Source organism: Varroa destructor, unplaced genomic scaffold, assembly GCF_002443255.2.
Source record: "Varroa destructor unplaced genomic scaffold, Vdes_3.0 BEIS01000006.1, whole genome shotgun sequence".
Classification (NCBI taxonomy): Eukaryota; Metazoa; Arthropoda; class Arachnida; order Mesostigmata; family Varroidae; genus Varroa; species Varroa destructor.
The window spans coordinates 20,195,160-20,209,118 of NW_019211459.1; the positions used below are offsets into that span (position 1 = coordinate 20,195,160).

Below are 13,959 nucleotides of genomic sequence, written 5' to 3' on the forward strand. Positions count from 1 at the left end.
GACCATACTCTCTGGAAGTGGCCAATATTCTGCAAAGAGTTTTTCGGCTGAGATAACGAACGACAGAAGGTAGCCCCGATACCGTGACGATTTGAGCGAATCTGGGCCCCAAACGTGGCATTTCAATTAAGATGCTGTACGGTACAATACAGGAACAGCCTACTGCACTTCTAACAACTAAACACGGTATCCTCAATAACTTCGCCAAATGGCGAGTTTCGATCTTTTTTTTTTATGTTATAGTTTAACAAAATGTCTTAGCCCCTGAGAGAATGAGCAATCACTGAACAGGGCGTAATTGAACCAGCATCCAATAAAAACGGCATGCTCTTACCAAAGAGAAGGTGTTGCTTCGTGTCGGCGATGTCATAGTGGTCAAGTAGCAAACATTTGTGTCAAAAGAAACGCGTGAGGCGGTCAAGGTTCAAAGTCGAACATAAATAGACACGCCTGCATTCTTTCTGGAAGTCAGTCGTCTGAAGTGGCGCTTAGCGGAAGTACTGCATGTAAGGCTCGAAAGATTTAATAGGGTAAAAGTTCTGGGTGTACATGGGCATGGCTAAACACGAAAATCCTACGATCTATTTCCCAATTAGGTAGTTTCATGTAAAATATTCACTTCTTTTCTTCGTAAAACGGGGCTCCATCAAACCGGGCTCTTTTTTTGTCACACATGATGCTGCACAGATAGTTCACCCAATACGGGAGCTGTCAAAGGTTATTATTGTGTGCTTCGACCGTGGTGAAGTGAACTTGGAGCCCGATTAGAAGTGCAAACTCTATTCGAAATGCGTCCTCAGAAATACTTACCAACCACAAGATTTTCCGAAAGAACTAATAAGTAGTAGTAGTAGTAGGAAGAAAGCCTAATCGGTTGTTTTGGACATTCAGAATATACTTGTCAAGATTTGATAGGTAAGCCGTAACCAAGTTGAATTGACTTTAGATAATGCTTGCATTGCCAAAAGTTATAATTTCTTTTCACAATAAGTTCACATCTTCGAGTTGAACGAAATCTTTCTAACGGAACGAATGATTTCTAGTAAATCTTCGTAAAGCTTTGTTGCTGTCTTCATCAATTGTTCGTGTTATGTCTGCGAAACACAAATGTATTGAAGTTTTGCAGCTGGCGGAAATCGTACATGAGCTTGGCTTGCGTTTTTATCCACCGTTTCTATCTATCCAGCGTAATGACAACACATTAGTGTAACGTACTATCGAACGGACTGTAACAATCCTAGCAGGATTTCTTTCACAAGCGTATTCCGCAAGGGCAGCGATATAGAGAACCCTGTGCACAGCGGCCCTTGCGGCCTTTTAGATGATGATAAGCCTGAAGTTGAGGATATCTGGTACCTGCTGCTAATGCGCTCCATGCGATAACAAATTAATTACATCGTAGAACATACATTATGAAAGTACAACGAAGTGTATAAGGTACGGAAATGCGGCAGCTTTATCAAGTTATTATCCTCAATTTGTTATTGTAGTCTTGAGTAATTATGTATTTACGTTAACGTTTAGCGCGATATCTGTCGTTCCCATGTTTACTTCAAATGACGCTTCCCTCACTAGCTACTTCGGTTGACAGCCAAATAAGACAGCGTTTATTTTTTTTTGAACAAACCGAGGATGATGTGTAACATTACTCGGATTTTTACGACAACTACACTACGATTTCGTAGCTGATATTTTTTACGTTTTAACTGCTGCTACAGAAGCTGATAACTACTTGCGGCCATTATTTAAAGTTGCTTTTCAAAACGAACTGATAAGTCAAGTGAAAGTGGCACAAAGATACGTCTTACGATATGAAGAACTTTTTGTACAAGAAGATCGGAAACATGAAAAATTCAATTTAACTGGCGATTCGCTTTCACTGAACTTTGGAACTGTATCCGCACACACACACACACACACACACACACACACAAATATTTACGCATATATATAAATTATAGGTAAGTACACACGTATTTAATTATCTAAGCATTTTTCTAACATGCCTTCCGAGGTAGAGGGCGAAAGTGACGAGTCTGTGATACTTCGGAGGCGGAAACAGTGACAAGAACATAGGAAGAAACTAGCTGAAATGGAGACAAGGGATAAATTTTAGAATATGGAAGCGGTTTTGTTAAAGTTCGGCGGATGTTCGAGCTTTAGCATCTCGCAAAGTCTGTTTTCTCTAATGCCACCGACACGGAGGTAAGGGAAGCAATGGACGAGCTAGTAGAGCTCTTCTAGCTCTTACGAATTGGGGTTGCTGCTTCCCAAAAAGGCGGAGCGTAGGATGACCTCAAGCCATCATGGTTACGGACGGGTTTCCTGTTGCCCACACTCCACTACACTATAAGCTACAGAAACAGCGACACGGCTGCTGGAAAAATCGACGGATTATTGTTGATTACTGCGATTGGCTTGTATCTGGACTCACACAGGGTTCCCTTAGCTCATAACGTATTATTGCGGTTGTACATTTAATAAAATTTATGAAATGTTGATGTCACAGATGAGCGACTTTTTGGTAAACATTTCGGTAACAAGCACAACAGCAACGATGATTATGACCATTGTCAGTCTCTAGGCAGCCCACATATAGAAAATACCGCTCCCGCTAAGGCTACCCCATTGCATAAGTATAGATAAAATAGCGTTTTTTTTTATTATTGTTATTATTATATTATATTATACTATTATCATTATGCCACAATCAAATAATAGGGTAAGTATATACCTACAAATCTGAAAAAAATCTTGTATCGGAAAGATGATTCCAAGATCTTGCTCTTACAAAGGGAACAGTCAGAAGGTGTATCCAATTAAAAAACAAACTTACTACGAACTTTATTCCGAAGATGTAGTTCCGATTTCTAGTGAAAATACCTAAGAGTGATAAAATGCGTAAAATAACGAATTGTTGATTCTACCTAATAATCATAGCTAGCAGCAGCCTCGAAAAAATCAGCTATCTTCAGAGGGCTCCTAGCAACTTTGGTCTTTAAACGTTTGCTTGCCTAGATAAAGGAATCTATCGTGTCCTTGAAACGGAAAGCCTATCTCTATGGAAGATGGAAGCGGTAATCATAAACGAAAAAAACACAAGTTTCACATCCGATACTGCCGTTAAGCATTGCTTCAATATTGGGATAAAATGACTACCGGCACCAAGCTTCCATCCAGTTTCAGTATGCGTTTACTTTTACCTAAGGCGAAAACTAATTAGGGACTTTAAAAAAACTTTAAAAGTTAGTAATTAACTTTTTGCGAAATTTCCGTGCTACACATGCACACTTGAATTAACCGAGACTATTATTTGTTTACGAACCTCCTCTTCTAATCGTGACCCTTTCTCACACTATAACGAGATCAGGCCTGCTTAGCCTAAATTCAAATTCTGAACTCCAGCTTGTTGTATTTGCTTTATTACCATGTTATTCCTATTATTCCGATGGAGTTGACACTGTTGTGCCATTGGAACATGTTCTTTTCGGTTCCTCTATTACAGGAGACTCAGTACATTGTTCATGCAATCGATTTACTTTATTATTGTATTATGCTGCGTTAAAAATCGTACTAGGTCGCTTTTATTGTTTACCTAGCCTACTTTCGATATTGCGCTATCCTGCGTCGCGTTGCAGTACATGTGCGTTAAAATTCGTTAGTTTTCTCGGACAACAACGTACGAATCTGCGGTCTTATCGAACAACCTATGACCAGCTGCGACTTACATACATATGTCTATAATACAAGTAGTTAGCAGACGCTCCGAAACCAGTAAGTTTGTTAATGTGAGACAAACACCTTCTACAGAAGGCCACCCGTATCTATCTAGAAGTGCTATTAGATGTTGTGGCAGAGACTCTGTTGGTCACCCAATGTGGAAGAGAGAACGTTTCGCAACCGAAGAATACCTGCCTTGAAGAGCCTTACGCAAGGCTTCCTGCAATGGGAGCGACAAAACTTACGTACCTATGACAATACGCGCAAAATGGTGAAGAACAGGCTAGAACGTCAAGTCGCAAAGAGGTGCAGGTTCAACTAAAAAAAAAAGGCTAAATAAAGGCTAAAAAAAAAGGCAATTGTTTTTCATTCAAAAACTCAAACAAAATCTAGAAGAATGAGGAGTGCTAGTGATTTCATATGCGCATGCTACAATCCACTAAGATTCAATACACCGCGATAGATCAGTGTAAACCACTCATGCAGTTGGTTACAACTATCGGATGCATATTACGCAAATTCAGGGTCTCGTTAATTAACTGACCGCGAAGAGAAAGCAGAGAATCGAAAACGAAGCCGAAAAAAACAGGCTCAAATACAGCGTGGACAAGATGAAGCCTGCATCGGTAAGTGAAGAATTACAGATCCATTGAAAGAAAGGTTGACGTCGTTCTGTAACCATTGACAATCCGACTCGTACATATGCAAAAGGACTGTAATACACAGAGAAATAATCTGAGAACGGAACGGGCACGGTTTCAGCTGCTAAAGACTTGAGAGAAAGTCCGGAGCCCCTGATTGAGAGCATTCTAAAAGAACAAATACCTGATCCAGTCAACCATCCTGTCTAAAGACAATTGCCAGAATTGTCGGCTGCATGACTACGTTCCCACAGTTACAATTAATTGAAATGCACCCTTTCAGCGAGGGAGCTTGAGAAACAACAATTAAACGTTACATCTTCTACGCATCATAAGCGAAGGTTGTATTACTCTTAGTAACGACCGTTTACGAAATATCAGCTAACAAATCGCTATAAACGTCACGGCCGATAAAGGGCTCATCCAAACCAAAACAGAAGTCGCGTTTCTCTAATGGACGTGCTTCAAAAGCGAAGTAAGACATAAAGATAGGCAAAACCTTGGGAAAATTAGTCTAAGAAGAAAGATCTTTACGGTGTGTAAGCCTATTTCAATCCTGTTTGTCTGTTTATGAAGATGCACTGGCAAAAATTCTTGAATATTTCAAAAAGACAGATGGCTTAAGATTGAAAAGAAGGCCTCTAATTAAGAAAGCGATCTGGCATGTTAGCGTAATTTCCGGGTCAAGGTTTACCCCTTCTTATCTACCTTTCATATTCGTATGGAATATGTTAAATAGAAAGATATATTTTTTCTATGTCTACTAATTCGTGGGCTTATTGCAATCAACAAAGTTTATTCCATTTGCGATATGCTCTAAGTAATTATTATAATGTCATTGTCTCTATATTTGATTTTGCAGGTAAAGCATCTGATTCCGGGTTATGCAGTAACGTGTGTCACACAAGCCCGTCCCCCACATGCTGATGTTGTCTGCTGTATCCTGCTTGTTTACAATCCAGTCACGCGGTGCCCGCATCACGTACATGCATACAGGTACCATGAACAAGCCTTGCGCAGGGAAGCGGACTATAGACCCATTATGCCTTAACCCAAAGACAACATGGTGATCCTTACCGTTACCATAGTAGATATTACATATAAAATATAACGCCGTGTCAAATCTCTAGGTCCCATATGTGTAAAATCTTTAAGCCTTTTGATAAAAAAATTTCAAGTCGATGATTCTCAAACTAGTTAGGTTAAGCAAATTAGCTAATAAAAAATCAGAGTTTTCTTTTATGGGGTATAGGATATGTGTGTATACGAAATATATACGTTATAACGCTGTATTTTGAGTAGATCTGTAAAGCAGCGAGGTAGTACATACAGAAATAAGGAAAAAAAAGTAGGCCTAGCTACTGTCTTTAATGACAATGGCTTGTGCTGACCTGTTAATTAGAGGCTTGTGTCATAATAGAAATTGGACAAGATGAAGCGACCCATATTAAGAATAAAAGTATCGTTTAGTGTTGGTACAAACACAATTTCACTGCATATATGAAGAGTGCAAACGTTTAGGTTAGTTTTGAGAGTCAGTTGTTAAATTAGAATAAAAATAGACCTTATTTTAGACATGTAGCTGCAAGCGAAACGATGATCATTAGATAATACTCGCACGGTCCGGATTCTGACGCTAGCTCAAAGCTATTACGGTTACTACTCTATAAGACGATATAGTGACCGTTAGAACTTAGGGAATACTTCCTGCCAGCAATATTTATATACTCGAGCGCCTGTAGACTGCACCATGTGTAAGCCTTAGAAATTGTTCTCGTTTAATTTACTCGTTTCCTCCGGCAGAGACGTCACAATAAATAGTCTGATTTTCTTCAATGCAATCTTCCACGATTGGTTGGTTACCTGACGGTACTCTTGAAATAATCCAAGTTGACTCTGGGTGCTGCCATTTGCAGCTGGCTGTCAACGAACGGCATCATTGCCCATCAAGAAAGAGGACTCGGTTATCACCTGTTAAATCGAAGCTACTGACGGCTAAGTTGCTCCGAAGTCAAGCGTACTCAACCCTATTATGTCTAACGAGCGACATTCTGTTGCTCGGATCGTCCTGTCGACTCGCAACCGTACAACGAAGAAAAGATTTCAATGACCGAAAAGTTCCTGGACAGCACTGGTCCATCTGGCCGCGTTGGTGACCCAGACGACAGTAGCGACATCTTTCTTCTTTCTTACCATCTCTTTAATTTTTTTCATATTTTTGATACGTCACTGCAGAAAAGGTTAATCCCGTCTGGACATCACTATGGCTTCTACTGCTACTACAATTGCGGGCTTTACCACAAATCTCGCGCCAGCGCTAGAATCATTATCGTCGGCCGAGCTGATGAACTAAATGACTCACTGTTCAAACAGCAAACCAATATAGTAAGAATAGACCGAATTGGGCATGTCCTTTAAGGGGACTGCAGTTCATCGTTGTACAGCGAAAAAAACGTTACAAAAAAACGCTCCCATGTCGCTATCCATAGAAAATACTACAATGATTTCCACTGCTGTGTGTGTCACTATCAGCGCTATTCAGTTTTTACGTAAAACCTACGCACGCACAGGTTTACGACGGTCCAAGCAGAGGATGAGTACTTCGATCGGTGACGAGGGTCACCCGCGTTATCGGCTTCAATCGATTACAGTTGCGATAGCTAAAGGCCGTTCTAACAACGGCCAGTACAGTAAACGACACAAACGTCTTGCCAAGATAGTCGACGAAACGGAAGAGGGAAATGGCGATGCGTTGAAACGGGCCGGCCGATCATGGGTTCGGTAGTGGTTCAGTTCGAGATTGTTTGCCAGAAACGTACATGCATAGAAAACTAGATACTTACCCCGGTATGGAACATTTTAGACTGGTTTTTGAAAAGCTGGATTTTATTTCGAGGTATGACAATGAGAGACAATTTTACGAAAACAATATATTCATTAATACACTTGACGTTATATTTTGTAAACGAAGATGGAAAAGATGAAACGCTCAGACTTTTACATGTTGTCCTATCACTGTGGGCTCACGTCTACATTATCGGTGAACAGCCTAATACCAAACTCGATACGGATAATTTCATTATTTTGACGTTTTTTATTAGCCGCTTAGTACATTCAGCTGAGGCACTATTATTAGCAGATAGACATAATCATAATTGATGTCTTTGTTTTCCTTTTTTTTTTTTTCTTTGGTTTCGATCAGTTGATAAAGACCCGTTGCTTGTTGTGGTTCGATAACTAGAATAGAAGCGCATTGGTTACTAAGGGTCTATCAAACGTCGAGACAACTATATTGATCGCTATCATTAATCTATACATGGGAATTGGATTAAAAATATTAATTATTCGCACATCATACAGTAAACACTCTAATTCAAAACAACGTTTTACGATATAATCGTTTATTAAACTCCCCCTTGTTTGTTTGTTTGTTTGCTTGCTTGAAATTTAGGTGCGATTCTGTTGAGACAGCGACATCTCTTCGAGTGCAATTAGAACACCTTGTCGAACGACCAGAAAATAGAAGTCGATTCGAACAAGTCGAGGCACGGCTGGGCGAGCGCGGTGGAGATCCTGGTCTTCATTCGAGTGCTGCGCACCTCGATGGACCGATGCCGCCAAGGGAGACTGCATCTAGAGGCCATCCACCTCTTACAGGCGGGCTGGGACTGAGTGGTCATCATGGTGAACGCACCTGTTCCGGGAGCTCACACAGATTAATAGGCTCCGACGGTCGCAGCACGCGTACGGATGATGACGATGATCCTGACTTGGACAACATGGACGACATCGAAAATAAAATAGCTGACGATCATCTTGATGATCTTGAAAGAAGGTATGTGCTTACGAATACGTTAGTGCGTTAGTATTTCGAATGTCAATCCAAAAAAAAATAAAAATTTTGATTAAAAGTTTTATATTGCATACCATATATTATATCTACGCTATATCATGGACATATGCAGGGAACCATTTGCAACAAAGAGAACATTGTATATCTTTAGTAAGTTTAAGCATCGGACTAAATACAGGCATAGGATTTTCTCAACACGGATAACTCTAGGGAAACGATTTATGAATATTTGATGTTATAATTGAGAACCACAAATAGCTGGATCGCCGGGGTTTAAAGTAAACGGTGGTTAACCCGAATTTACGTTTGCTGTTTATACACAGCGTGTGTGAGGAAGAGGCCCTGCCGACAGCTGTCGTGACCCGACACACACGACCTCCTGACAGAAACCATTTATTAAACAATCACAATCAGTATGTAGGCCTCCAAAGTCAGGCTCATCGGAACGTTCGAGGCCATTCGGCTCATCATGGCTCTCACAGCTTCCAGCCCCATCATCAGCAGCAATTGTATCACGACCTTCAAGGTCAAGAAGGCTGTCAAATCTCAGGCCAAAGTCACCAGTCCCAAAGCAGCCAGCAAACAGATCAACGACCAGGATCTGGGGCCCCTGTACATTCGCAAGAGGACGACTCAGATTCACTTTTACCACGGGACCCGCACGTAGCCCGCCTCTATGACTCTTTAGCTCAGGAGTTGAAGGAGAAATTAGCTGGCTCTAAAGCCAATTCAGGCACCGGGGCTGGGACTGGCAAAGGACGCAAAGTTAACCAGGGACCCCTGTTACTCCCTCCAAAGGATTATGACACCGTTTGTAGACGGCATGGCAATCTTCAAGGCATCGACTTAAGGTGTGCCTTCAATTATTATACCTCTCTCTTTTGCGCATGTTGTAAGGCTATGTGCACTTACTTACAGACCTGATATAAATCTCTGACTAATAATAGGAACTGTTATCTATCAAACAATAACATAAATTCTATAGTATAGTTTTATTTTGTTATTAAATTTTTAAAAGTACATTTTCATGAAACACCATACACGGGCTTTCGGATAATAATAATATCGACACCTAGGAGTAAGATTTGGTGGAATATAAATGCCGGTTGTAAAATGTTGGTTACTTTCACAGACGCTCGACAATCCAGGCCATTGTAGGCCAAACTTTGCCTGATGGTTTCACTAACCAGGAGGATGAGGGCCTTGACTACAAGGACCATCACGGTGAATCCAACGAGCTAAAGGAGCACCATCAACGTCCTGGTGATCATCAGCATATTAGCCAGTCATCTCACATGCAAAATAGTTCTGGTCCTCCAGATGGGGCGCTCATAATCTCCTCACCGCGAGCTCCAAAAACGCCGAATAAGGCTACTCGTCTTGCGTCCAACAGCTCAGGTAAATTCTAGAAAGCATACGCGAATCACATTCGGATATCATTTGAGCACTTTACTCGGCCTAATACGAATTGGGTCCCATTCGAAAAGCGAAAGTTGAATCAATGAGATGACTCATTCAATAAGACCCTTGATTTAAAGATATTCTTCAATATATATTTAAGTAACCTTTGAAGTATCTGAAGGTTCTGTAAACGAGAAGACCCCGTCACCTTTGTTTACACTAGCAAATGTCGGCAGGTGCTAGTCGAAGCTTTTTCTGTCTAATGAGTCATTGAAACCATGCTAGATGTCGATATAGAGTGATTTTGTCCTGCGCCAACAACAAACAGTTTGCTAGAAAAGTTCCGGCCGATAACATTTAGGCGTACTCATTGAACTACGCAGCACCGCTACCATCACCAGTTAATTTCATTAACTATTGGCAACAGAATATTATTTATCCAAGATAGATATACGACCGACTACTACTCGGCAGCCCTTTCAATGCATCCTAGAATGTTCTAAAATATAAGAACTTTTAATAAGAGAGACAAGGAAACAATTATCAGTTAGAGAAGGACCTGCGTCCTTTATTCACCGACATTACAGCGGAAACATGGATACGTCTAATTAATTTTTATAACTATCAATAATTTTGCTTTTCTACCAAGCTTGATTTATATTTCTATACTGTCAATCTTTCAATGTTTTTTTTTCTTACATTACTACAGATTTTCTTCGTTAACGAAATTCCAAAGTGTGGGACTAAATAGGGCAACTGGGCATATTGGTTTCGCATTCCATTGAATTGTTGTTGAACGATAAACAAGCAAAATAAGCAGCTCGTTTTTTTTATCGGTAAATTGCCTATGCCGAAGTTACACATTCGACAGACAAATGGAAAGCAAGTTCCGTTTTGTATGCCATTACAATAAGTTATGTTGGATGATTACCCCGGCGTCTATAATACGCAAACCGTCGGACGCCACCGACGCCACCTTCATAGAAAACTCTAAAGACTTAAATGGACACCTTTTGAAGAGTGCGATACAACAGTCAAACAGAAATAGGTCTAATCAAATTAATATTACGTGCTATTGCCTCTAGCAACATGAGAGATGCGGTCGCATTTGAGAAGAATGTTGACGACCTAATTGACGTGACAGGTAAGTTGCATTAAACAATAGTCTCAACATTAGCACCATATCAGGAATAATTATCATCACAAATCATAGATAATTATTTACGAATAACCTGAATTAGCTCGAGTTCTTCTTTTGTTCGGAAAATGGAACTTACGGATCTTCCAATAGCTAAGTCATTTAAAAGCCAGCTTTGTATTGTGCAACGGAACTTCATATGGACCTATAGTAGGTAATAAATCACATCCTTTAACCTGTTTAACTTGGCAGAAAATGACTATAAGGGGGTCGATTTATTTAGTAGCAATCATAGCCTCTCTGGAAGAAGCGTTCACTTCGTAGAATGGTTAATTGCTTCAGATGCTGGCCCACATAGCATCACTTCTGGATCATATAGCCCATCATCTAGGATCCTCTTGCCGATGACATACGTGTCTTCAATCGATATCTTCTCGCAATTCTTTTGGCAACATAATGTGGAATTTTGGCGATTATACTGGTATATTTTTCTGTAGCACCGACTGCCTTCTACAATACCGTTGACCTAATTTTCCCTGTTTGCCTCTATATGGTACTATTGAGTTTGGAGAGCGACGAAATTAACGCAAACTGAAATTAATGGGAAAACGCTTTACTTATTTCTTATAAACGTTAAAATTAACGACCAAATCAATATTTCGAAAAAAGCATTTCGCGCTACCCTGGCTTGTTATAAATTACCTTATACAGCACTCTACCGGGAACGTAACGTTCAATGATTAATCAACGTGAATGTTGAAAATACCGTATTATATAGATATAGAGTACGAATATAAACAAGTAGTATTTTCTATTTTATTATCTTTTGCCTTCGATTCTAGGCAAAAGTTCAGGGATCGGATCGGACGAAATGTTAGCGGGAACCGATATACCGCTGACTTCTGGGACAGTCATACCAGTAGGGTCTTTGGACTCAACTCCAAAAGACGCAAGAAGAGGAACTGCAGATGCTGGTTTGGCTGATCGAGACGTTAGGAAGGTAGGAGAGACTCCATTGAACGACACAGTCACCAGTTCTGACGATGAATGGAACTACAGGTAGGTGCAGATTGCTAGGTAGCCACTTGCTTTAACTTTAATTTGCTTCTCTAGCAGCTTCCGATGGATAGGTAAAATCTAATGTACAGTACTTGTCACACGAGAACCTTGCAATGCTGAAGCCCTTCTAGTTTTCGTCCTAATCCTTCAAATTCAACATCTTGTTTAAGACCTGCACATCGTCTCAATAAGGAAGCTATAGACGTCCGAGGTGGCCACAACAGGCAACGTCCTCCAATTTCTTCGCTACAGCAACACCGATCAATGGATTTCCTGCACCAGCGCCTTGAGCACTTTCATATGGGAGAAGTGTCCGGAGTAAGTTCGACGCTCAAATTGTAGTCTACGTTAGGTTAATTTGATTTATTGAGAACTTGAATACATTATAGTTTCAACATATAAACTAAAGTGGATTTGACTACAAACTGATCATATTATTGATGCTTTTCCCCGTATACCTTTTCTACAACTTTACTCCAGCATCAGGCGCGCATAAAAGCATCTTCTGAAGGCCGACAACAATTGCATAGGTCCACGAATGACCTTTTTTCGTCGGGTAACCTACCCTTAACTTTGTTCGGAAAACAGTGCCCACCAACTCGACGCTCGCTCAGTAACTACTGCCTGGCGCACCCGCAGCTTCCGTCCGGCGGCGATGCCTCATCAACGGATGTGGTCAATAAGGTTAAAGGAAGCAACGCTTTAAGTTTGCCCTCGCCCAGACAGCTCGCACCCCATGAAAGGCCTATATCGTTTCCAATGGGGGTGAACCCCCAAAGAAGAGACATTCCTCTTGCCCAGCCTCCTCCACGATTTGGGTAAGTTGAACAAATCAGACAGACGGAGTAATTCGTCTATGACTTCATTGTTTCCAGGGTTCTTGCGGCGTCAGAGCGTCCAGTTCATTAACACATATCCAACGAGCACTCGCTATCGAAGCTTAAATCATCTTTATGATGTAAACGCATAAGATGCTCGAAAAACTTCTTTATCGGTTAAGGGGTAAGTTGACAGAGGGAGCCTATTTCACATCGTGTTCTGGCCATGGCATCACATCGGTGACAGTTGAAACCTCAAGAAAAGTCCATTCGAACGTTGTCGGGCCTGGAACTAAGGCTTCGTCTAAAGTCCCATAATATTTCCATCCCCTAGACCTCATTTTTGTGGCCGGCAAATGAAAATTAGCACGTTTTTTCGTTATTCGATAATGCAGTTCCAAGTTCAAACGAGTAACACCATATGTTTTTCCGCTGTTCGTATAACTTGGATGGATACAATTCAGTCAATGCTGCAAGGCTTCATCATTGGTTCAAAAGCAAATAAGCGACATGTATCGATCCACAAAATTTCTGGATAGAACAGTTTTCAAACAATCCATACCCAGCTACCTAGACGGCGTCTTTTTAAGTGTCCCTCCTAAGAATCGTATCAGGGAAATCATATAAGTTGCAGGTTTATCCGGCTTTATATATTTGGCGACTCGAATGTTCTCAAGCTACGCGAATTCTATACGAGAATACCATCTGTGTAAAGTAGTATATATGCACATCGTCACCTTTTTGTAGGACACCAACGCTATAGCCAGTGAGCAAAAAATTAGAGCTGTTAAGTTAACTAAAACTTGGCCTGTGTGACTGCAATATTTTTTTTGTACCTGTATAATTGTTACTTTTACTTTGCATGCTTATTCTGCAGTTATTGACGAAACGGTTCCTATATGCTGCCAAAACTAGGCACGTCTAATGCTGATTCAAGGACTTCTAGCAATTAAGTGAAGCAGTCCTTCGTTAGAAAGGAAAGAAGCAGAGTGGTTGGCTCTCAAGCTCACAAGAAAGAAAGCCCCAATATGACGGCTCTTGTTCTCATTGCTATCTGATCTGTCTGAAATATTTTCGAATACAATGCGGGTCCTTTTTTCGAGCAAAATATGTTGGTGCTGAGTTTGCCACACGGCAGACTGCACTCAGGTGCACACGTATATTATAGAAACTATGGCTTTTGTCTGTTACGCGTTTTTTAGCAACTTCTCCAGAGATCTGGTAGCAATAATTCTGTATCCACCAGATCAAGTACGAAAAACGGTTCCGTATTTATTGCAGACGGTAGATTTCAATCAGCCCTCTTGAGCTTGTTCGTCATAGACAATT

General features: G+C 40.7%; 1 protein-coding gene across 12 annotated transcripts in view; it reads left to right on the forward strand.

Annotated features, from left to right (window-relative positions):
• The window catches only part of LOC111253517 (uncharacterized), a 116,469-nt gene that overhangs the window by 93,681 nt on the left and 8,829 nt on the right, over nucleotides 1-13,959 (forward strand). For 9 of the 12 annotated variants that reach the window (XR_015330411.1, XR_015330410.1, XR_015330412.1 and 6 more), the window contains 7 exons: nucleotides 5,224-5,357; nucleotides 7,813-8,196; nucleotides 8,538-9,065; nucleotides 9,347-9,612; nucleotides 11,596-11,812; nucleotides 11,983-12,130; nucleotides 12,293-12,630. Coding sequence is in view for 9 of the 12 variants with exons in the window: in XM_022813004.2 (XP_022668739.1) it covers nucleotides 5,224-5,357; nucleotides 7,813-8,196; nucleotides 8,538-9,065; nucleotides 9,347-9,612; nucleotides 11,596-11,812; nucleotides 11,983-12,130; nucleotides 12,293-12,630 (2,015 nt within the window). In the remaining 3 variants the exon portion in view is untranslated. Of the gene's footprint in view, nucleotides 1-4,316; nucleotides 4,347-5,223; nucleotides 5,358-6,345; nucleotides 7,258-7,812; nucleotides 8,197-8,537; nucleotides 9,066-9,346; nucleotides 9,613-11,595; nucleotides 11,813-11,982; nucleotides 12,131-12,292; nucleotides 12,631-13,959 lie in introns of those variants that run through there. The other 3 variants (XM_022813009.2, XM_086993245.1, XM_086993247.1) reach the window with 3 other exon arrangements.